Raw genomic sequence first — 26,198 nt, 5'->3', positions numbered from 1 at the left:
CTTTGATTTTTCCCTTTGCCCCTGTCTTTTCTTAACATAGTGTCATAGGCTGTGGCGTCATAGTTGTAACAGTTGAGAAGTCATAGCTTGGCAGTTGTGAGATTGAAAACATTGTAACATGGATTTTAGCAACATATTTGGGAAGAAATTGGCAGTTTTAATCTCTGTCAAGATGGTTTAGTTTCTTTCTCAATCTTGTTGCAGGCCAGAAATTATATTTTACTTACTTTGATATCCTTTCACACTGTGACAGAATATCATTTTGGTATCCTTTCACACTGTGAGAGAATATCACTTTTATTCAATGAATAAATCACAGTATTTCACTGTTGAAAATGTAATAAAGTGGTTTAACTAATATTTCAGCTATTTCAATATAATATCAGAGCACAAAACCATTTCTTATATATTTATTAATAATTTCAGCTGATATTCTGATCTGAAAATCAATTTGAAAATTGTGAGACAGGTACCACATTGAGAGCCAGAATCTGTGTGCGTAAACAACCTATTCAAGTCCCAGAGTAGTAAGAATTATATGTTAGTGTTTTCATTTATATCTTAGACATTTAAAAAACAAATTTAATTTAGCCTAGCAAGTGTTCATGTGTGACTTTTTATGGTTAAATGTATGTTTAATACTTGACTGCATAAAATTTATATTGGAAATGAACTTATGGCAATGCCATTTTCTACTGACTTTTACAGGATTATTTTTGATAAGTGAGTATTATTCAGTTCTCCTTGTCCTGTATCAATTCCATTACAGAACAAGATCCTCCTTAGAAGACATGAAATATTCAGCACCGGGGATTTCCAAAGATTGACAGTCTGTATTAACTTTATTCATGTGACATTTTTTCGTTTGATTAACTTCAAAATACATCTGCTTACAGGAAGGAGTGTTTGAAAGAGAAAATAACCGATTATTTTTTTTCTAGTTCTGATTTTTCCTGTCATTATTCCTCTATCTTACTGAAATTCTGAAAAGAAGACATAATCCATAATTAATATGGCTTCTCCCTTCCACAAAAGCTTATTCTGTGGACCAAGAAAGCATCTAAATTAAAGAAAACTGTCAAATGATCACCCAAACCTGCCAATATCACGAAAAATTATGGATTATTTCAGACAGTTGGTCTCTTTATAATGTGGTATTTTAATCTTCCATTCATCTTTGGTAAACATACAGGCATAGATATTCTGTAGAAACAGTACTTGGTGTCTAAGTTACAAAAGAAAAATTGTGAAGAAAAAAAAATAGTGTTAGAGGGTTAGCAAGATACAAATTATGCAATCTGCCCCAAAAAAAATTGGTATATAATTTCAGCAAAAAGTGATTTGTATTTAGCAGTTTTATTGTGCCATTAAAGATGAGTCTTGCCTTCAATGTGAAATGAATTGCTAAGGATATTCAATTTTAGTGACAGGCCTTTCAAAATCTGTTGGTATCTGGTATTTATCTGGCTGAAATCAAGACAGTACCAGCCAAAATATTTGTTGGTGAAAAATTCGGAAATATTTTAAAAATCACTTCTACAAGGTACCTCCTATTTTTGTAAAAGTACCGCCTGTTTCTAATCTTTTTTGAAAGCCCTGAGTGAGCTCAACACTCTCACTATATAATTCAGTAATTCCAAAATTACATCCTTGCTAAACATTCTGTTTCTGCTTAGGGCCATAAGGTACCCAATGTACATCTGCTACCTCAAGGAGATTCCCATATCTGGACCACATAGGTCTAACTGTGAAGAGGCTGTACCTGGCAGATAAGACTTACATATTCTGCTTACTTTTCATAGTGCACTGCTAGCCAAGGGTGGAGCTGAGAGTGACAAGCACAAACATAGACAGACACACACACTGTACGCATAACACAGGGTCTTGGAGGAGACTAGGCCCCTAAATGCATGGCACGCATGGCCCACCGGTGAGTGGATATGCCTTGGTGCCTGCAAACCTAGCTCCCAGCTTTGGATCAAATAGCCTCACTGTGACATGTTTGAGACATGGATGCCCTGTTCAAACTGGGAGTTTAATTCCAAATAAATGCAAGTTACTTTGAATTGAATATGAATGATGTTAAAATGAAAAATGTAATGCAAATTAGTTTAAATTTCGAATTATTAATTTACTGCACATCAAATTACTCTGCATTAACTCTGAGTGAATAGTGAACACTATTAGCAAAGGTACCGTATATACTCGCCTATAAGTCATTTTTTTGGGAGTCAAATTTTGGTCTAAAACTCTGTGTTCGACTTATAGGCGGGTCATAGATAGATTGGTATTTTTCTGGAAGTCTAAAGGTTGTATTTTAAAAACAATCTCCCCGATTATCATTGTACAGTCTATATATTATATCATTTATGTATTCTAAGATTATGCATAAAGTATACAAGTATTATAAATTTTAATTATTTTATTTTATCTTAGGTGTGCGTTACTTATTTTTTAATGATTTAAAATTGAATATCGACGTTTTTTTAAAAATATTGATTAAAACCAGGTTAAAACATTAGAGAATTGATTTGAAATTGTCAACCAATTCTGGAAGAAAAGTTGTACCGACTTATAAGCGGGTCAATTGCAAATCCCTTCAAAATAACCGCAAAAAATACAACCGACTTATAGGTGGACCGACTTATATGCGAGTATATACGGTAATTCGAATTAAATTTTGAAGCATGTGTAATAACAAAACTAAGTCAATGGTCAGATATACCTGGTAGGTACTTATGCTATTTTTGAGTAAAAACAAAAAATATTTCATTCACAAAAAATGTGTACAGACACTATGACATGTCAGATGTATACTGTAAACCAACTGTTATTTGTGTCATCTTTTATTCATGATTTGTCAGTCTGAAAATCAATCCGCAACAATTAATTTTTGCGAATGAGGAAATATTCTCTGCATAAACAGAGCAAAATAAATGGTCACTGCGATTAATATTCGCGAGTTAAAGTAGGTCGCGAAACTCGCGAATATTTCTCGCACGCGAATAAAAGTTGGTTTACAGTATATGCTCTGCATAAGGATACATTATTTGCAGATGATGTCATAATAATAGCATTAATCAAATTATCAAATTTTAATGTGCATTGGTTTACTTTGCATCCATTAACTGTCATGTGATTACTATTTAATTTGAATGAAATTAATTCGCATTATTTACTTCGCATTAATTTAATACAATGTAAAAACTTAAAGCACATTCATGTGAGGGGCATTCAATTTAGAATTTCATACTGATAGCTGGAACAGTCATGGGTCAGGTCTAACCAGCTTGGGTCCTCCAGCTGGTAAGAACCCTATTCTGAGTCTGGTATTTTCATGGTTAATCAAAGATTGAGTTATACATGTAAACAAGCAAATTCAAAGAACTGTGGTCCCTGCTTTTAGTGTCTTAGTGGTTCGGATATAGCAGTTATTTATGGCATATTGTTACTGTCTTGTTTGTGTGTCCTTCAAACTTCTAGGCGAAGGTCATGAAGTCAAAAATGATATACATTTATGAAAGATGTTGTCATAGGTAATGTAATGTGAAATATGAAAGCCCTATCTTCCCTCATTCAAAAGTTATTACCAATATTTAAAAAAAAACTGAAAAAGACTATAGGTTAAACTTCAAGGTCAAGGTCATGAGGTCAAAAACCAGAATTCATTCAGAAAGGTCTTGAAACAGGCAATGCACATGTCAAGTATACGATCAAATATCACAGCACTTTCGGAAACTTCTCGTCACAGGTAATGTACTTGTCAAATGAATGCCTTATCTTCTCTCATTCAAAAGTTATCACCAATGTTAAAATTTTTGAAAATTATGTCAAACTTCAAGGTGAAGGTCATGGGGTCAAATATCATAGTATGATCAGAAACAACTTGTCACAGGTAATGCACATGTGAAATATAAATGCTCTATTTTCTCTCATTCAAAAGTTACAAACAATGTTTAAAATTGTGAAAATTAGGTCAAACTTCAAGGTCAAAGTCACAGGGTCAAAAATCAAAGTACATGTACATTTGGAAAACGTCTTGTCACAGGTAATGTACATGTGATATATGAAGTCCTATATATTCTCATTCAAAAGTTATGACCAAGGTAAAAGTAATGCTAAAATTTTCAAAAAGTAGGTCAATCTTTAAGGTCAAAGTCATGGGGTCAAAAGTCATAGTATATTTGGAAAGGTCTTGTCACAGGTAATGTACATGTGAAATATGAAAGCCCTAACTCTTCTCATTCAAAATGTATGACCAAGGTTAAAGTTTTTGTGACAGACTGACAAACAGACAGACTGTCAGACAAATGAGATTTAATGTTCCCTCCCTTTCACGAAAGCGGTGGACAAAAATGTGGCTTTGAAGAATTTGGTACTGCAGGATAAAAACTTGAATGAATAACCCCCCTCTCCCCCAAATTAAATACATATAAACATTTGCTAGTGAATTATTTAAGATAAAGAGTACATTTTTTTTCCCTGACAAAAATGTCTACCAATTTATGTGGAGCAATTGTTAGGGAATAGGCTTATATAGTTGTCAGTAAATCTATTAATTTCCCCAAAACTTTTGAGTTATAAGATTTAAGATGGCATTTATTGCACACTTGACTAAAATGCTTCAGACCCTACAAGACCCTAAGCAACAACAATTGACCAGGATTTATTGGAATACTTAGTGGGCAAACAAGCAGCACTCTCTTGCTTCCACAATAGACAATTAAGTTAACAATCAAACTCCAAAGACCTAACGAGACCATACTCGAGGGGATGAGGTTTACTAAATATTAACAGCTTGAACATCAACATCTTCCATCACTGTCGCTTTATAAGAGTTACAGCATCCATGTAAAGCCAGAATTGCGATAGCAAGCAAACGGCAAAAAATATAACAAGAGGTAACTCATTCAAAATTTCTACTGTGACAGCATTTATGCATGATATTTTTTGATGTGGCTATGAGAAATATCTCACAAAATATGACCTTCACATTAGTCCAAAAGATGACCTTTATGTTAGTACAGGTAAACAGTCAAAAAGATGACCTTCACCTAGTACAGGTTAACACAGACTGAAATATGACCTTCACAATAGTACAGGTAACACAGTTCTAAAGATGACCTTCACATAAGTACAAGTGAACACAATCTGAAATATGACCTTCATATAAGTACAGGTAAAACAATCCAAACTATGACCTTCAGATAAGCACAGGTAAATAAAGTCCAAAATAAGACCTTCACATTAGTACAGGTAACAAAATCCAAAAGATGTCCTTTTAACAAAGGTAAACAGTCTATTTTGGAATGTTTACCTTTGCTACAAGGTCATCTTTTGATATGACCTTCACATTAGTACAGATAAACACACAAGTCATGTTACTTGTGTAAACTTAACCTTCTTTGTACTACAATTAATCAATGCCTTCAAATTTTTGTAATTTCAAAAGCTAAAGATAATTCTCCTAGAACAAATTACATCAGATGAATAAGCTTAATTATTTTTTTGTTTTGAACAGTAATCTCCTGGCCAGAATAATTGCAAACAGATATGCTACTTAACAATTTTCTTAGTTCAAAGATTTCATTAGATGAGAATCATCAATAGGCAAATCCGTTTACATTGCTATAAGAATGAGAGCCATCATTTACAGTCAAGTCTTGATAATCAGAAGGCTTGTGAAGTTTCCTGATCTCTGTGACGTACCTTTTATACTTGGTTTTTGTTTGTTTGTTTGTTGTTTAACGTCCCTCTCGAGATTTTTTCACTCATATGAAGACGCCACCACTTGCCGGTGGAGAGCTGCAAATTTTGACCTATGCTTTTTATGCTTGGTAGATATAACTGCAAGTTCTAATTCCAATCAAATCATCCAAAAAGTGTCTATCGAAGCATCCATATTATTGGTGCTTGACTGTATGCATACCGGTATGTAACAGGAAAGGACAAAATGTATGGCTGGACTGGGAATCAAACTTGGGACCCCTGCATCACTAGTCAGGTGCTCTAACCACTGAGCTATCTAGGCTAATATTCACGACTCAAACCACAACATTCCTCCCTGCTTAAATTGTCTTTATCATGCCCTAGAAGTCCTTGGAATGATAATAACAATCAGTTTTAATAAGAAATAAATTAATAAGAAATAAAGGAGAAAGTATTCAGTAGATGTACATATATCACGATAAAGTTAACTAAATCAAGTAAATATCAAATAAAGTAGGTATCATGTAAATTTCACAATGTTTTATGTGGAAACATGGTGTATTTTCAGCGGAGTTTATATTTATGATATATCACACTTTTCCCCTAATTTACAGTAATCTCCTCTTGCTTTAACTTACTTCTTAAAGGCTATAAAGATTGTTACATGCTTTTAGTTTAGATTACATGCTGATCTCCTGGCTTTTAATAGATTTACTTGTTTATTTATTATCCTTTATTTTTCTAGCTTGAGGGTATATTTCACTGGCTTCTTGGATTACACACTCCATAATAAAGTATTAAACTTTATTCTCTTCATTGTGTACGTATCATACAAAAGCGTATCATTTATAGATAATAAATTTTGACTTCAGAAAGTAATATACTATACTACATGTATAACAAGTCAATAAATGACATTATTCTATTAATACCTTAATGGTATGTAAACAATCAGTATTTATTCATAAAAGGTACTCACCATGCCTGAGGAAAAAATCTGGTTGTGACGTTTCATCTCCGTTTTGTCTGATCATATCCTCAACAGTACTAAAACCTACAACAATCAGAGAAAATTAGTGCACTGTCATGAAAGATGGATTTTAATGGAGAATCATACAGATGTAAAATTTGAATACCTTAGCTTATAATGGCAAGATAGAAATCAGTCATTACGAGATATAAATGAATGCTGATGAAAATCAGAGAGATATACATACAACTCGGATTAAGTACAAGTCTCCTAGACCAGGACCACTGAGGACCTCAAAAATCCCTCATTCCTCCTTCTACCACACTTAGCTGATGAAGAATCCCTCCTTGGGGAATTTCCTACAACAAAAAATACATAGATCGAGAAAATGCTGAGAAATTGGCCGCAATCTTGGAAATGTATCTTTTTATGTTGTGGCTATGTGATGGATGGACTTATTTAAATTTGTGCATCATTACTGCCAAAGATACATGGCCATTTCTGTAGATCAATAAGACATAAGGAATAGGAGAACACCATCAATTGATTAACAGTGATAAGAATTTCCACTAGAGTCATTGAAACACATCATGGAAACCTGACAGTTAAAATGTGATTGCTACATGATATATAAAGCTCTAGTATTGTACATTTTCTCACAAATCAAATGTGTCATGCATTTTTATTACTTTAATTTGTATTTAATCCAAACATTGCAGTTCGATCTACCATAATGTAGAATTTCAAGGACCTCTTTGATATGTAAGACTAATGCACAAAAAGTCTTTTCTTAGCTAATTAGAATTAAGAAGTGCATTAAAGTTAATGTGAAATCTTAATTATGTTGAGAGGACTTTTTTCCTCAAATAAAGAATTTAGTTTAGTAAATTGATACATGGTAAGAAAAAATCTCAGCCAATCAAAGGCTGCATTTATCAGTTTGCATGGCAATCCAGTTTAAAAACTGAAAACTGCAGAAAAAAAATACCAGTAGTAACAGCTAGACCTCTGGTCAGAAAATCAAGTATGAACAAGACATAAGATTTATTGAATTTTCAACCAAATGCAGGTTGATCTTGACTGAGATATTCACATTGAGATATTCAAAGGGAGTTCAATGTGATATCATTTAGATGATGATTCCCATTCTACAGGCAACTCTTCACAGATCTCTTATGACTCAGTTGTAACAGAAAGGGATAAAATGTGATAAAGACAAGACCAGGATTCCCATCTGCAACCCAAACTCTAGACAGGTGCTGTGTACCCATTGAGTGAACTATATGGACCATTGACAATCAATCCTGCCTAACCATCACATTCCTCAATCTTAAATGTCTTAAATGCCTAACCCCCAACCCCCACTGAGTGCACTACCACTGAACTATCAACCAGGTTCACTTGCAGGTGGTCAGATACTCAGTTTGTAGAACATCTGTCTAGAGTTCAGAAGGTCCAGGTTCAAATCCTGGTCTGGTTCATTGCATTTTCTCTCACTTAGTTACACAACCATTAAGTCCCTGGGATGTATCTTAGTCTGTATCAAGTACCTAATAATAACTATATTACACTATAATCAAATTTCTAAGACTGTACATAATCACAAATTTCTATGCAGTCCTCAAGGCTCATTATTTTGAACTGAGCAATAACTACAGTAAAACTCATTTAGTATGAACACGGATATTGTGAATTCACGGATATAGCGACGTTTTCTTGGATCCCCAACTATATAAATTTAATGAATTCCTTATACGGATATAATGAATTATAGAGAAGTAATTTCACAGGTCCTGGTGACTTTGTTATGACAGAGTTTTTCTGTACCATTAATATCATATTAACTATATGAGCAATCCCAAACCCTCTTTAAGAATTTGAAATATTTTCAAAATAATTTCAAAAAAAATTTCCCCATTTTTATGATTAAGAAAACAAGAGGCCCAAGGGCTTGGAATACCATATAATGAGTATTTTCTGTGGGTGGAAAATATTGTGAAGCAGTTAGCAGTTTTTTTTTAAGTATACAGTTATTTGTCAGAAAGTTAAAAGTTAAATCAGGCAAAAAACTATCTTGATATCAGCCCCACTTACCAAGTTTGAGAAAATGATATAAATTTTCGTTATATTATTTTGCGATTGCAATTTTTGTGGATTTGTCTCATCCGTAAAAATTCCGCAAAAATTAGACAACCACAGAAAATACCTGTTATACAGTAGGTCTGACTCAGATACAACGTCACTGTGACCTACTGTACACATATGTGGACAAATATATATTAAATACTTAATGCTTTCTTGTAAAGTTTTCACACAGATAAAGAAACCCAGTTTTTGTTCAAAGAAACAGCATAATAACCACAAGAAGTTCATCATTTACAGATTTCACTGGGATGTTTCATCATGTACATATTTCACTGTGACGTTTTTTATTGAAGAATCTTCTTCATCTGAATAATAAGTCTACACAGTAGTGGACACCTCAGATACAACTTTGAAGAGCAGGAAATGAATAAATAGTTTTCATAAATTCAATTTATTTCAAGTCAAATCTTATTATTTAAATATAAGAATATAAATGATAGTGATGTGTACCCAGTATATCAATGATTAGCACAGTTCCCTGCCAAAATAGACATATGTCACTTTAAAACATTAGCAAATGCAAGTTGTAAAAGGGTTTGCACATTAAAATTATTTTCTGTCAAAGGAGATGGGCAAACAAGGCTTGAAGAATGCCTATGGCTTCAGATGTATAAAAATCATATTGAGTTTGTGAATTTAGTACTGTAAATGACTTTTTATTCGTGAGAACTTTATTTTCTTGTAGTTATGTGAGATGGTCTGCTTGCCAAAATTTCATTCTTGCATATATTTTTATTAGTATAGATTATATACATCAATACCCAGAATTTATGAAAATTTTGTCTCACTTATAAAAACCCATCTTGCAAAAATAAGGTGTCGTGAAAATTTGGTGATCTACAGTATTTAAAGTAAAGTTCTTATTATTGAAATTATTAAAAACTTTTCTGCAGAAAATTTTCTCAGCAAAAATTATAAAAAATCTATCTTTAAAAAAAATTATATGGTATTCTTGGGACTCAAACCCAGTATAGCAATAAAAATCCTGAGTATTGTTTACCATTTATGCCACAGAACTCCTTCAAGTATTTTACAGAAAGATACAAATGTTGTGTTATAAAATTGTAATTTTAAGTTATGGGGGTACTTTCCTCCATGTTTTTGTTGACTGAAGAGTGCATATTTTTACACATACAGCCTACTCAATCCACTTATACTGAAATTGCTTTTTTTGAAATATTGCTTATTTTGAACTAAAACAAAATTACCTAAATGTTTTCATTGTGCATTTTTATAATTATTCAAGTGTTGTAAATTTAACTGTGCCATAATATTGTTTTGGGTTAATTTACGCATTTTAGTCATCAGGATCAGGATTTTAAAACTAAAAAAATTTGGTTGTATTAAAAAAAGTGTTGGTCCCTTGAATTTTAATATATCCCAACAGGGTTCGAAATTCACTATATACAACTCGCAAAAAGCGAGTTAGAATTCCCCAATTGCGAGTTAAAAATTACGTAACTCGCAAAAACTTGCGAGTTGATTTTTTTTGCATTGAAACTGTAGCAAAATTATATATGACAGAACACAATGCCTTTGATTTAAATCAGTAATTTAAATAAAAGTCACACTGTACAAATGTAGTTGTATTTTGTGTATTGTACAGTAGTTACTTTTTCCTTAAGTTACATGTATTTAATTTATATAAATTTAACTTTATATGAAAATTGCGAGTAGTCTTATAAAATTGCGAGTTCACTTTCCTGGTACTCGCAATTATTTGCGAGTTGTAATTTTAGGGAGTTTCTAACCCTGCGGCCAAGTAGACTGTACTTTCAAGATAAACTTTCAACAAAAATTGAGCAAAGACCAACTCGTATGGAAAAATTATGTTATTGTATGAGAAAATGATCATTTTTGCCCTCTTTAGTGTGTGTATATTATTTCATAGACAAATACATGTAATTTCAATCTTTGTAAAAATTTTGCAAATTGTGGAGATTTTACATAAATTATACATTAATGTTCAATGAAATATCAAAGAATATTCGTTATAATTGAGATTTAATTTTTCACCTTTTTATTTGTCACGTACACCATATGCATTTTGTTTGCCTTGTTTGTCCATCTTCTTCTTGTCAACATTTGAGGGCACTATAAATGAAAAGGCACTAATTAGTGATGAAGTTTGGGTATACATATATACATGTATAAACAAACAATCTGTTGAATGTTAACCTGAACACATCAGGAAATGTAGGTCAGATCCAGCAAATACAGCAAGTCTGGAAGTGTGCACCCCTAGATGTGTAACAGGAGAGGAGAAAAATGCAACAAACCAGATCTGGATTTGAACCCAGGCCCCCTGAATCTCCAGTCAGGTGCTCTACCAACTGAGCTTTCTGGCCACTGGCAATTGAACTCGTCTGACCACCACACTCCTCCCTCCTTAAAGGTCTTTGGCCCCCAAAAACACCAACCCAGGCTATTTCCTGGCAGGTCTTTCACCTGTCACTTCCATGCAATGAAATGGCATGGCACGGCACCAATTGTAACAGGTGAGAAGAAAAATGCGATGGACCAGACTGGGATTTGAACCCAGGCCCCCTGAATCTCCAGTCAGGTGCTCCCCCAACTGAGCTATCTGGCCACCAGTGATTGAACCCGCATCTGACCGCCACAGATGCAAGTTTTGTCACCAAAAGGCTTACAATTACTTCGGAATGGACCTGCTCCAAAAACTTAAACCTGGTCTCTGATCCAGAAAATGTAGATCAGATTCAGTATCTGAAGCAAGTCTGGTAGCCTAATGTGCATTCTGAAGACATTTATCCATGCATTTTTGGTCAACTTCTTCAGTTACTTGGGTATGAAACCGGGCACTCCAAAAACTTTAATCGCTCCAAAAAACATTAATTAACCTGGTCTTTTGTGGAATATATTGGCTGAAAAAAGTAGCATCTGAAACCTGACTGATATAGTGAAACAATTACTAGTTGCATCCATGCATCACTGATCAATATATAGAGCATAGAAGTACTCGGAAAGAAATCTGTTCCATAAAAATTAATCCGGGACAGCAAGGATGAGGGTCCAACTTACATAAGCTCCCCAACCTATGAAACTCATGCATTGAAATTCTCAGCTGGGTCACAACGTTCTGTCTGATGTCATTAAACCCCCCCCCCCCCTCCCTCATCGGAAATACTTCGTTCCCCCGTCTCATTCATGTGATGGGCTTATCAACCATGGGTTTGCGACGACCCCCCCCCTCCCCCCCCCCCCAAAAAAAAACTTTATTGTAATCAAATTTTTACAATCTTAATCTACAATACATATATATTGCTGCATGACTTTTTTCTACTAGAGGGAAGTTCCATTTTAATATAAAGCTTTGACCTCTAATCGCCTCTTTTTCGACGCCATCAATTTTCCCTAGAAGAATCATTATCCGTACGACTTACCATTTGATCTCGTCGGTAGTAAGAACGAAATATCCAGCATCTGTTATCCCCTCGGCTTCCTAATTCACGTTTGACAAGACAAAAACTTGAACCAGAAGTCTCTGATGAGACTGTAGCTCTACTGGTCTGTTTGTATAACAAAAGAAAAGTAGCACTTGGATTTGAAACATTGCAACATGCAACAATAAATAGAATTATGTATCTTAATGTAGTCTACTTTTGTGACAAGTTATATTGAAATCAAATGAAAACTAGGAGTAGTAGCGTTTTGAAAGTATTTCACGGAAATTTCTATTTTTAGTACCGGTAACCATGACAACACCACTCACCCAAATAAAAAAAAAACAGAAATACATATTATGTATCGTAGTGTATTCTAACTGTGTGCCAAATTAGATTGAAATCAGACCAAAATTGTAGGAGGAGTAACGTTTTAAAGGAATTTCACAGAAATTTCTATTTTAAGTAACCATGGCAACACTGTTCATCAAATTCAAAAACCAATGCAATAAATTATGTATCTTAATATAGTCTTCTTGTATGCCTAATTATATTAGAAGCAGACTAAAACTGTAGCAGGAGTAGTGTTTTAAAGGAATTTCACAGAAATTTCTATTTTTATTAACCATGGCAACACCATCCATCGAAATCAAAAACCGATGCACTAAATTCTGTATCTTAGTGTAGTCTACTTGTGTGCCAAGTTATATTGAAATCGGACCAAAACTGTAGGAGGAGTAGCATTTTAAAGGAATTTCACAGAAATTTCTATTTTTAGTAACCATGGCAACACCGTCCATCGAAATCAAAAACCGATGCACTAAATTATGAATCTTAGTGTAGTCTACTTGTGTGCCAAGTTATATTGAAATCGGACCAAAACTGTAGGAGGAGTAGCATTTTAAAGAAATTTCACAGAAATTTCTATTTTTAGTAACCATGGCAACACCGTCCATCGAAATCAAAAACCAATGCACTAAATTATGTATCTTAGTGTAGTCTACTTGTGTGCCATGTTATATTGAAATCGGACCAAAACTGTAGGAGGAGTAGCGTTTTAAAGGAATTTCACAGAAATTTCTATTTTTAGTAACCATGGCAACACCGTCCATCGAAATCAAAAACCGATGCACTAAATTATGTATCTTAGTGTAGTCTACTTGTGTGCCAAGTTATACTGAAATCGGACCAAAACTGTAGGAGTAGTAGCGTTTTAAAGGAATTTCACAGAAATTTCTATTTTTAGTAACCATGACAACACCGTCCATCGAAATCAAAAACCGATGCACTAAATTATGTATCTAAGTGTAGTCTACTTGTGTGCCAAGTTATATTGAAATCGGACCATAACTGTAGGAGGAGTAGCGTTTTAAAGGAATTTCACAGAAATTTCTATTTTTAGTAACCATGACAACACCGTCCATCGAAATCAAAAACCGATGCACTAAATTATGTATCTTAGTGTAGTCTACTTGTGTGCCAAGTTATATTGAAATCGGACCAAAACTGTAGGAGGAGTAGCGTTTTAAAGAAATTTCACAGAAATTTCTATTTTTAGTAACCATGGCAACACCGTCCATCGAAATCAAAAACCGATGCACTAAATTATGTATCTTAGTGTAGTCTACTTGTGTGCCAAGTTATATTGAAATCGGACCATAACTGTAGGAGAAGTAGCATTTTGAAAAATTGTTTACAGACAGACGGACAGACAGACAGACAGACAGACAGACAGACAGACAGACGGACGGACGACGGACACCTTACTATCGCATAAGCTCTTCTGGTCTCTGACCAGTAGAGCTAAAAATGACGATTTTTGATCAAACTTACGCAGTATTTTCCCCAAAATTTCGCGAGGAATTCTACAATTTTCCAAATGATGCAATGTTTCAAAGAATATGTGACTGTGTAGGTGTTGTATATGTTCATGAAGACAACAGTGATAAGTTGCTGGGTTCGTGGGAGTCCGTTAAAAAAGCACACGATGTTCTAACAGCGTACCTCTTTCTAAAATCATTGAGTACCCCAATGACTTTTTCTGACAAATTGGAGAAGACTGCTTTCTCAGCAAACATGAGTCTTGACAGCACAAATGAAAAACGACCTTCGCCTAGTGCAACTGATACTCGCGTCAGCCTTGGTTCAGCACCCACGGGCTTGAACACCGGCTTGAACATGAACAGTGAAGGATTTTACAAAGACTACTTGCAAATTGAGGAGGGGGGTGGGTCTTTTGATTTAGATCCTCACTATAAAGCAGAGCTTGGCAAAGTTAAACCACAGTACGATGATGAAGGTCGAGTTGTATACAACTGCGACATATGCAGTTATTTTGGACACAAGAGACACAACCTAGTGGTGCATAAAATTCGCACACACATTCGTCCATATAAATGTGGGAAGTGTAGTAGAGGTTTTGGATTACGTAAAGATCTTCGCCGACACCACAATAATAAACGCAACTGTTCAAGCTATGGGAAGGATTACAAAAGACATTGTGGTGAAGGAAGACTGAGGCTGCAGGATTTACGATTTTTAAACTTGGACGACGCAAGCCAACAAGAGGCAAATTCAACAAACTGGGCAAATCTTCCTGAAAATGCTAGTAAAGAAGACACTGACAGCTCCACACTTCCTGGAAAAGATACTGAAAATACACTTAATACCACAGACTCTAATCCAATTCATAAAAGAGACAAACACAGTGATGGTGCAGCAATATTTAATGAAGAAAATTCAACTGCTCTAGATAAAGAACAATGTAATTCTGAATTTGAAGACAATAAAACTTCACATCAACACAGGGAAGATCTCTTATCCAGTGGTATTGATAAAGAACAAATATTTGTGAAAGCTGAACCAGTTGAATTTACAGTCAGTCAAGCTAATGAAAATCATTGCAATTTATCTACTATCAGTTCAGAGCCTTGGACTAAAACAACATCCCTTAAACAGCCTAGTAACCCAGGAGACATGGAAGGGGCTCAATTCAGGTGTGCCATTTGTAATTTCAGTTCTCCAAAAAAGCAACAAGTCGATGACCATACAAAAAGAGTTCACTGTAAAATATTTGAATGCTCTATTTGTGGTTCAATGTTTGGCATGAAGAAGGACCTGAATCGTCACTATCGTAGAACTCATAGAATACATTTTAAATGTCGAGGCAAAGAGACTCATGGATATGCAGCCTAACAAGTATTTTCATTTATTTAGTTTAGAAAAGCACAAAATTTGTACTACTGTAAATCAACTTTTACTCATGAGCGAGAAATATCTGCGAGTTTTGCTTTTGCTACCTTCTATTACTTGCGAATATTATTTACTGCAAACCAATTATTCACCGCTGTATTCATAAAGAATGTTGCTTCATTTGCAAAAAATAAGCAGTCATAGATGGATTCCAAACTTGAAAATCACAAATAAAAGATGTCAGGAATAATAGTTGGTTTACAGTATCCATCATACCTGCTACTCATATACATTTTAATTGGAATACTTGTGGCAAATAACATTCAAATGTATTTGTTTTGTTTGTTAAATATGAGATCCAATGCCTTTAATAAGATCAAAAGAACAAGAGGCCTGTCATCTGTCATGTTATCTGCTTTTTTTCTTTATACTCCTTTATAAAATGTTGAGCTGTAACAGACCCACCCAGCTCTCAGAGCTGTGAAGTTGACAAATATGAATCAACTCTACAAGAAGATTTCTATTAATTTGACAGTATATATCCTTGTTCTTAGATATTTAAGAAATATTTTTTCTTACATTTAACAGGGGTCCTGAATCAACACCCCTGGCCAATTTCATTCAGTAGTTCATGGGCTGACTGTAGCAACATCTTTTGGAAAAATTACAAATCTTGATTTTCTTACCTCTCAACCAGTCACATTAGGCAATTCTAAGACAAACAACTCGTAACACGTTCATTTGAGTGTCTACTGAATCATTTCTGTTTACATTATGTAACTATTGATGAAAACTTTTGATGCTTCTCAATGAGAGAAGCAAGCCCTAAAATATCAAATGAAATTGGCCAGGGTCCCATGGTAATATATTGACTTAGAACCCCTGACATTATGAGTGTATCATGACTTTGACCCAAGATCATTCTGGGAAGTTCAAGGTAACTGATAGAAAATTTGTAAAATTCATGATCATAGGTCTATAACTTCCTTAATGGAGAAATACTGGATGTCAATATTTCACTCAAAGATTATTTAAGACCAGAGGATGTGTCATTTTTTAAACCAAGGTCATTTTTACAAGGTCACATTTACAATAGGGCATTTTAAAAAAAAGTAGCAGGGGGTATTATTTTGTGTATCTGTGATAGAGTAATATTTTAATTTATTTTATTAAGTGAATATTATATTATATAGTTCAGTGACTTAATATTCACATGTATATATTTTATTTTTAGCATCGCGCAGCATTTCGTTTTCACGGAGTTTTGCGCTCACCGTTAATAAAATTAATAAAATACTACAACTTCATTTGGTTTTAATCTTTACTTATGTTCTAGAAGTTCTTACTTATCCTGAGGGTATATAATGTTATTGGTCAGTTTTAATAACCAAGCTTGCGATTGGTTAGGGACGTTTTTCCCGCCGATCTCTTTGTGTATCGGTCAGACATCTATAGACCATTGAGAAAGTGAGATGAGTATTTTTGGTCATCATTATATACAATATTAATTTTGAGACGAGACCTCAGGACAGAGACTGTAAGTTGACTTCTATTTCTTTTATCTATACTAATTCTTATTCTATACTTTCCGATAATTCATCGTCTTTGATTTTTAATGTAATTTTGTGAAGATATACTGAGTTCAACTTTATCATTATTAAATGAAGCTTAAAGTATAAATTCTTTGAGTATGTAAATAAAATATCAATTATGCAGAAGTGTATATAGAATATAATTATTGTTTAATAGGAGTCTATATATCAAGACCCGTTATTTTTATCGGGTGGCCATTGTTTGAGCCTTGATCCACAATCAGGTATACCTACAATTATTTTCTATTTATTGTGTATATATTATTGCAAATAGATTTGTGAACTATTCATTTTATTTGTAATAGTTCTATTTGGAATAGTTCGATTTATATTCTCGTTTTCAAGACGTCGATGTAAGGGAAATAACTCTTACTTTTCCATGTATTTATTTCAATGCTCAGTATAATGTGTAATACTTTTATGATCGATTATTATAAGGTAATTCATGCCTAAATTCATGAATATCATTATAAATGTAATATGGTTGTTTGTTTTCTAAATACTTATAATTTGTTATTGATATTTTCAGGGCTTTATTGATGTATTTATTTATTCAACATGACAAAATAAAATGATCGAACCTTAGACGCAGGAGTTCTTCTTTAACAGCATAAGAAAACCCTGTTACAGAAATGGCGCCCATGTAGGGACCCTGCATTCCATTCCTTGTGTGAAGTTTCCCGTGTGTGTACTGTGGTGATTAACTCAGTTCGTGGTACTGCTGGACTGTGACAATGTCGGAAGTGAATATGATATGCTACGACGTCTAAGATGTCCATGGACTTACCAGTATTATAAAACTTTAGTGTAGTGATTTGTGTATACATGTATATTTTGCCTGGCCAGTAGAAATACAGAGAGAGAGAGAGTACGTACGTACGGTAAGGTTGTAAAGTTACCCTTTTTGCACTTGTGTTATTTTTTTCACCTCTGTTAAGTTCACCTGTATATTTTTTTTGTTGGTTAAACTGCAGCTGCATATTTTTTTACAATGTGAATTATCAGTTTATTTCATTTGATTTTCTTCAGTTTGAAAAGTTTCAGTTGAACTCATTTTTTTTTCGTTCAGTTTAAAGTTAGGAACCGCGAGTAAATTTTGCATGCTTGTACTAACACCCTCCTTTCATTTCTTACTCTCTACTTTCTGTTTGACAATGTTGACATTTCGACGATAGTAGTACATGTATAGTGTATAACGGTAACGTGTGCCTATAGAACCACGTACAACAGTTGAGCGTTGGGTATCAGTGTTGAGTATTAGTATATTACCTGATCAAAAGCACAGTCAACGTATATTTGTGTTGGTTAGGTGTATTTATTCTGGTCAGTCTGTCATTCAAAGTCTGTCGGTAGAGTGTATATATTTAGAGAGTGTTTGGTTGATACACAAATTGACATAGAGATAGTATTATACTGTCGGTTATACATGTAATCGTGTCTTTTCTTCAAAGCCTTTGCCTGTGTTTACCTGAGATCTAGATCAATCGCGAATCGCGTTCATTGGTTTGTATATAATTATGTGTATTTTATAAGTTAGAATTAGACAGTAGTAGTTATTGTAGTGTACATAGTAGCATAATATTTTGACTGTTTTTTTTTTTTTTCTTTATATAGCACACTTTGAAACCATTACCTTGTGCAGAGTATTCAAGTTTGTGTAGTGCTATTAATAGATTTAAATTTCCAGTGTAGACGACTGCTGTCGCGAAGATCGTCACGCTTGAGCAGACACACCTTTGATTGCTATGCAGAATTATCTGCCCTTAGTTTATTGCAATTGACGAGTTATCTTTCTTAGAACACTTTATTTCAGGAATACTAAACTGTGAACATTTCAATTTCAGTTTTGTATTTGATCAAGGTTGAAAGTATTTATCATTAATTTATTTATTTTCAGCTACAGATTAAGAAGTTAGTGAGTTTTCAAATTTAATTTGAATTATTTTTTTTCAGAATTTAATTTTAAATTTATTTCAGCATTTATTAATTTAATTTTTTTTTTAGCCGTTAATCTTGATTTTTTTTCAGCATTGATTATCATGCGTTAAATTTATTATTATTTGTAAGAAGAAACCTGACAATGCTATAATTATTTACAGTTCTTGAGTTAGATTCTTAATTAAGAAATTAGCTATATAGTTTTACACAAGTTGACATACTATTAGAGCTTAGTTACAATAGCACTTAGTGGTTAGAGATATTTAAGCAAAATCATGGCATCAGATCAAAGCGTTCATTTGAAGAAGGGTGAAGACAGTGCACTTAATCAACAGCAAATCCAACGTATGATCAATTACTTGTCTGAGCACACAGATTATAAGATCTTGACAAATGATGAGTACCAGCTATTGAGGACACCTTTGGACCAAAGCACACCCGCTGCAGAGGGTGGAGCTAGGCCAAAAGTTCGCAAACCATCAACAGTCAAATTTGAACCTCAGGAACACAATCAACCATCACATTCGGATACATGCTCAGGATTTGTGTTTGATTCATCGACTGTTCGTCCTCGGTTTTCTATATTTTCTGGAGAGGAGAAAAATGAGACAGCATTTGATGTCTGGAAAAATGATGTGCAGTGTGCTCTCAGGGATGGTGCTTGTGCAACTCACATAATCCTTCAAGCAATAAGATCCTCCTTAAAGGGTAAAGCTAGGAGTCTGCTGCTTACATTACCCACAGATGCAACTCCTCAGCAGATATTATCCAAACTGGATGGAGTCTATGGGAACATCTACCCCAGTGAGAAGCTGATTCAGCAATTCTATGCTTCTAAACAGGAGGAAGGAGAAACTGTAGTGGACTTTGGCATGAGATTGGAGAGCATCTTACAGCGATGCATTGAGAGGAAAGCCATCAGCAATGATGTGAAGAATGAGATGCTGAGAACAAAATTATGGTCTGGGTTGAGTGATAACAATCTCCGCAATGCGAGCCGCTACAAGTATGACACCATCAATGACTTTGAAACACTGAGAAAGGAATTACGTACCATCGAGCTTGACATGAAGTTATCAGCACCATCATCATCATCAAATGACAAAAAGAAATCACAAGTATCCAAGATTGGAGATAAAGATTCCTCTATGGACCTGATCCTTAGAAAATTAGAGGCTATGGACAAAAGAATTGGAGACATGGAGCGAGAAGTCAAGAAATCAAAATCAAAGGATTATTTTCCTCCCAGAACTGAACAGACTAATACAGGAAATTACAATTATTCAAGAAACCGTGGAGGTTATCAACACTCTGACAGAAGTCGAGGATCATCATATCCAAACAGAGGAGGATATAGAGGAAACCGAGGATCCACATACCAAAACAGAGGAGGATATGGTGGATACCATGGTAGAAATTTCAATTTAAACCAATAGAAGCCACTAATGAGGGACAAATTGGCGGCTTTATGGAGGAACCTTGTCCCACTGAAATCAACTCACAAATTTTATGCATAAGATGTGGACAATATGGACACTCGGATACAAGATGCCATGTTAGACTAGACCATTCAAGACGTCAACATGATTTTATTCCACTAAAGACTAGGAAACAAATATCGAGACAAAATACAACACTTGTCGGGTCATCAAATGAGATAGAAGTGCAGATACAAGGTGTGCTGACACAGGCGCTCATCGATACTGGATCTGCTGTGTCGACTATAAGTCGCAAATTTTATGATACCCATCTACAGGATATTCCACTGCAGCCAGTTGATTGCCTACTTACTCTTGAGTGTGCTGATGGGACAGAATTGCCATATCATGGTGTAATATCATGTGAACTACGAGTTGAAGGCATTTCTGATGCACCAGAGACAATTGAGTGTTTGTTTCTCATAGTGAATGAGACTACTTACCATGAGTCAGTACCAGTTCTTATTGGGACCAACATCCTTTCTGTACTTCTGATGGAAACAAAACAGAAATTTGGTGTCAGATTTCTACAGAAGGCAAAATTACATACCCCATGGTACCTTGCCTTTCGATGTATGACCCTGCGTGAGCGTGAGTTATCCAGACGTTCATACGTGCTAGCACTGGTGAAGTCAGCTGAGGAGAGACCTGTGACTATACAACCCAACAGCAGTGTAGTCATCCAGGGATACCTGCATGATGAGTTACCTTACCATCCTGTGTGTGGGATGCTGTCACCTACAGTCAACTCTCGTATTCCAGCTGATCTGGATAAAGAGCCCAGTGTCATCACCTATGATACTGCAAGGAATTTTCCAGTACCAGTGCACATCAACAACGTTACTACAAACAAAGTGACAGTCTACCCTCATGCATTACTGTGTGAAGTGCAACAAGTCAGTGTCCAAAATTTTCCAAGGAACAACTTATCAGAAACATCAGATGTATTGGAGCAAATTGACCTGCCTCGAGATGAACTTTCTCAGTTGCAGCTAGAGAAAATTGAAGAATTGCTCAATGACTATGATTCCTTATTCTCAAAAGGAGACACTGACATTGGATACTGCCCTTTTGTGGAACACAGAATTGAGCTTGATGATGAAACGCCTTTTAAGCAACGTTTCCGTCGCATTCCACCATCTATGATTGATGAAGTGAGAGAGCACATAGAGCAACAATTAGCAGCCGGAATTATTAGGAGATCTCACTCACCATTCGCATCAAACGTCGTCCTAGTACGAAAGAAAAATGGACAACTGAGGATCTGCATAGACTATCGCCATCTTAACAGCAAGACCAAGAAGGATAACTATGCCCTTCCTCGTATCGATGAGATATTGGACTCCCTTGCTGGAAATACTTGGTTTTCTGTCCTAGATATGAAGTCAGGATATTATCAGATCCCTATAGCAGAAGAACACAAGGAGAGAACTGCTTTCACTGTCGGTCCCTTGGGATTCTTTGAACATAATCGCATGGCGATGGGATTAGTTAATGCTCCAGCAACGTACCAGCGACTAATGGAGGAGTGTTTAGGGGATCTTCATCATCACATCTGTTTTATTTACCTGGATGATGCTATTGTGTTTTCAGGAGATAATTTTGATGAACATCTAGACAGATTGAGGACAGTATTCCAAAGACTGAAGGATTGTGGGATCAAATTATCACCAAAGAAATGTTCTTTGTTTAAGAAAAGAATAAAATATGTGGGCCATATTGTATCTACTAAGGGAATAGAACCTGATGATGATAAAGTTCAGAAGATTAAGGAATGGCCTACACCCACAAAACCAGAGGAGGTCAGGAAGTTTTTAGGTTTTGTGGGATATTATAGAAAATTTATCAAAGACTTTTCAAAAATAGCTAGACCCCTTACGAATCTTATACCGTCAACCACCAAGTCAAAAACAACAATGAAGAAGAAAACTAGGATTCCTGAGTGGCATTGGGAGCAAGAGCAGGAAGAAGCTTTCCAGATGCTGAAACAGTGTTTGTCATCCCCACCCATCCTTTCTTATCCTAATTTTGACTTACCATTCGAAATTCATACGGATGCCAGTTCAGTTGGTTTAGGAGCCATTCTCTATCAAAAACAGGAAGGAATCAACCATGTAATTGCCTATGCTAGTAGAGGATTAAGTAAATCAGAACGCAACTATCCGGCACATAAATTGGAATTTTTGGCGCTGAAATGGGCAGTTACAGAAAAATTTCAGGACTATCTATTTGGCAAGAAATTTACAGTTATAACAGACAACAATCCTTTAACATATGTACTTTCAACAGCAAAACTGGATGCGACTGGGCATCGATGGGTGGCAGCATTGGCAGCATTTGAATTTGATATTCTCTACAGACCAGGACGTAACAACTCAGACGCAGATGCGCTCTCAAGATTACCTGCTGTAGAACCTAAGGATTACCTGCCAATCTCAAAAGACTCTATAAGGACTATAGCAAGCATCCATGTTCAGCCTCAAGAACCTTACATAGAAAGCTTAAGTTTCAACCATGAAACTCTTCAGCCCTTGATGTCAGTACAGTGCCAGCAGATTCATCATATTGATATTGAGAAAGCACAACATCAGGATCCTATCATAAGAGACTGGATATACTTTGTGGAGCAGAAAAGATTTCCTAGGAAACATGAGTTACCACTGACACAAGAATCAACAATCTTCAGAAAGAACTTCGACAAATTCAAGATCATTGACAATAAGCTGTACCGAGAAACAACAATTGACTCAGAGATACAACAACAACTTGTTATACCACCTGACTTAGTCAACGAAGTTTTGAAGTATTCCCATAACAACATTGGTCATCCAGGGAGAGATAAGACAACATCATTTATTAGAGAGAGATTTTTCTGGCCCGGTATGACGTATCATATCGAGGAATGGATTAAAGGTTGTAAAAGATGCCTGTTGAGAAAATCGCCAACCACTGACAGAGCTCCTTTAGTCAACATACAAACTTCAGAACCTTTGGAATTAGTCTGTTTGGATTATCTGACATTAGAAACTTCAAAAGGTGGATATCAGCACATTTTAGTAATCACTGACCACTTTACGAAATATGCCGTTGCCGTACCTACAAGAAATCAAACTGCCAAAACAACTGCCGAAGCCTTTTATAACAACTTTGTTCTTCATTATGGCCTTCCAAAACGACTACACTCAGACCAAGGAGCAAATTTCGAATCTAATATTATTAAGGAACTCTGTAATCTCACAGGAATAGAAAGATCAAGAACAACACCCTACCATCCCATGGGAAATGGCCTCACAGAAAGATTCAACCGGACTTTACTTCAAATGTTAGGAACGTTATCAACAGAACAAAAACAGAACTGGAGGAAGTATGTCGGACCAATGGTGCATGCATACAACTCGCTAAGACAAGACACCACTGGCCATACTCCTTACTTCCTGATGTTTGGACGACAACCCCGGTTACCTGTAGATATAGCATTTGGTTTGAACAACACCACTACCAAGAAACAACCAATGACTAGCTATATCACAGATCTACAGAAGCGGCTTGAGAAAGCACATGAGTTGGCAGCAAAAGCAACAAAGAAAGCCCAAGAAAAGCAGAAGAAGTTCTACGACCAAAGAGTTAGAGGAAGTACCATCAAAGTCGGAGATACTGTTCTAGTGAAGATCTTGGCTTTTGATGGAAAGCACAAACTCTCTAATAGATGGGAAGATGATCCTTATGTTGTTGTTGCGCAGCCAAATCCTGAAATCCCTGTCTTTACTGTAAAGAAGGAAAATGGTTTGGGGAGGCAACGCACTCTTCATAGGAATTTACTACTCCCAGTGGCGACTTTTAATCCTGATGATCAGGAGAATAGTCCAAAACCAACACCTGTTCCAGCTCCAAGGAGGAAGAGAAATGTCCATGATAACAACAGAGAACCAGAAACTCTTGAGTTAAACCAGGACCATGATTCCGATGATGAATCTGACATAATTGTAATTTCCTCCAAGAAAGTGAAAGTGCCTAGGCCAGTAACTACAAGTATCCCTCTTGATCGGACTGGTGACGATCAGAATGACAAGAGTGGACAGGATATGGAAGCCGAGAGGGACGCCTCTCATTCCACAATGAAGGAAACAGATTCCATGCCTGAAGATAGTAAAAATACAGATGATACAGACTCATCTATAGATGAAGTTAGTGCTGGAGCTGCTGAAGTAGGTTCATCTGCTATGGAACTTGCAGAACAGGATGAAGAACAGGAAGAAAATCAGGGAACCATTGATAGTGTAGAAAACTCGGTCAGCATAGCACCTTTACCTCCCCCTCGCAGATCCAAGAGAACTACAAAACCACCCCAATGGATGCAAGATGGAGAGTATGCTGTAAATATGGTATGCAGGGCAATGTTGAATGCAATTTTAGACAAGGATTCCAAGTAAGTACATGTATTTGATTTAGATGTTTTTATTTATTGTATATATGCTCCAAGTATAATGACGAGGACGTCATTTCGTATGGAGGGGGCATATGTGATAGAGTAATATTTTAATTTATTTTATTAAGTGAATATTATATTATATAGTTCAGTGACTTAATATTCACATGTATATATTTTATTTTTAGCATCGCGCAGCATTTCGTTTTCACGGAGTTTTGCGCTCACCGTTAATAAAATTAATAAAATACTACAACTTCATTTGGTTTTAATCTTTACTTATGTTCTAGAAGTTCTTACTTATCCTGAGGGTATATAATGTTATTGGTCAGTTTTAATAACCAAGCTTGTGATTGGTTAGGGACGTTTTTCCCGCCGATCTCTTTGTGTATCGGTCAGACATCTATAGACCATTGAGAAAGTGAGATGAGTATTTTTGGTCATCATTATATACAATATTAATTTTGAGACGAGACCTCAGGACAGAGACTGTAAGTTGACTTCTATTTCTTTTATCTATACTAATTCTTATTCTATACTTTCCGATAATTCATCGTCTTTGATTTTTAATGTAATTTTGTGAAGATATACTGAGTTCAACTTTATCATTATTAAATGAAGCTTAAAGTATAAATTCTTTGAGTATGTAAATAAAATATCAATTATGCAGAAGTGTATATAGAATATAATTATTGTTTAATAGGAGTCTATATATCAAGACCCGTTATTTTTATCGGGTGGCCATTGTTTGAGCCTTGATCCACAATCAGGTATACCTACAATTATTTTCTATTTATTGTGTATATATTATTGCAAATAGATTTGTGAACTATTCATTTTATTTGTAATAGTTCTATTTGGAATAGTTCGATTTATATTCTCGTTTTCAAGACGTCGATGTAAGGGAAATAACTCTTACTTTTCCATGTATTTATTTCAATGCTCAGTATAATGTGTAATACTTTTATGATCGATTATTATAAGGTAATTCATGCCTAAATTCATGAATATCATTATAAATGTAATATGGTTGTTTGTTTTCTAAATACTTATAATTTGTTATTGATATTTTCAGGGCTTTATTGATGTATTTATTTATTCAACATGACAAAATAAAATGATCGAACCTTAGACGCAGGAGTTCTTCTTTAACAGCATAAGAAAACCCTGTTACATATCTGCAGTACCTCATTTTGATACATATGGTTCACATCTTTTAGAAAGTCCAAGAAACATTCCATTTTGTTGTCCCAGCTACCACCTATTCAGAATGTCAGAAAATCGCTCCCTATATACAATTTTGATTGTTTAATACTTCACTAAATAATCAGCATTTTTCCTCTT

General features: G+C 35.1%; 1 protein-coding gene across 1 annotated transcript in view; it reads right to left on the bottom strand.

Annotated features, from left to right (window-relative positions):
- LOC133173794 (transient receptor potential-gamma protein-like) overlaps positions 1-6,769 on the bottom strand; it is an 83,291-nt gene extending 76,522 nt beyond the window's left edge. The window contains exon 1 of the mRNA XM_061308839.1: positions 6,689-6,769. Coding sequence (XP_061164823.1) covers positions 6,689-6,724 — 36 coding nt within the window. The 5' untranslated portion in view covers positions 6,725-6,769. The remainder of the gene's footprint in view (positions 1-6,688) is intronic.
- Between the last annotated feature and the right edge of the window lie 19,429 nt (positions 6,770-26,198).

This window comes from Saccostrea echinata, unplaced genomic scaffold (assembly GCF_033153115.1).
Source record: "Saccostrea echinata isolate AGI-Se365-2 ecotype Australia unplaced genomic scaffold, CSIRO_AGI_Sech_v1 ptg000056l, whole genome shotgun sequence".
In the NCBI taxonomy this organism is placed as follows: domain Eukaryota; kingdom Metazoa; phylum Mollusca; class Bivalvia; order Ostreida; family Ostreidae; genus Saccostrea; species Saccostrea echinata.
Note: the sequence above shows the minus strand (reverse complement) of the source record. Positions and strands in the feature narration are given on the sequence as shown.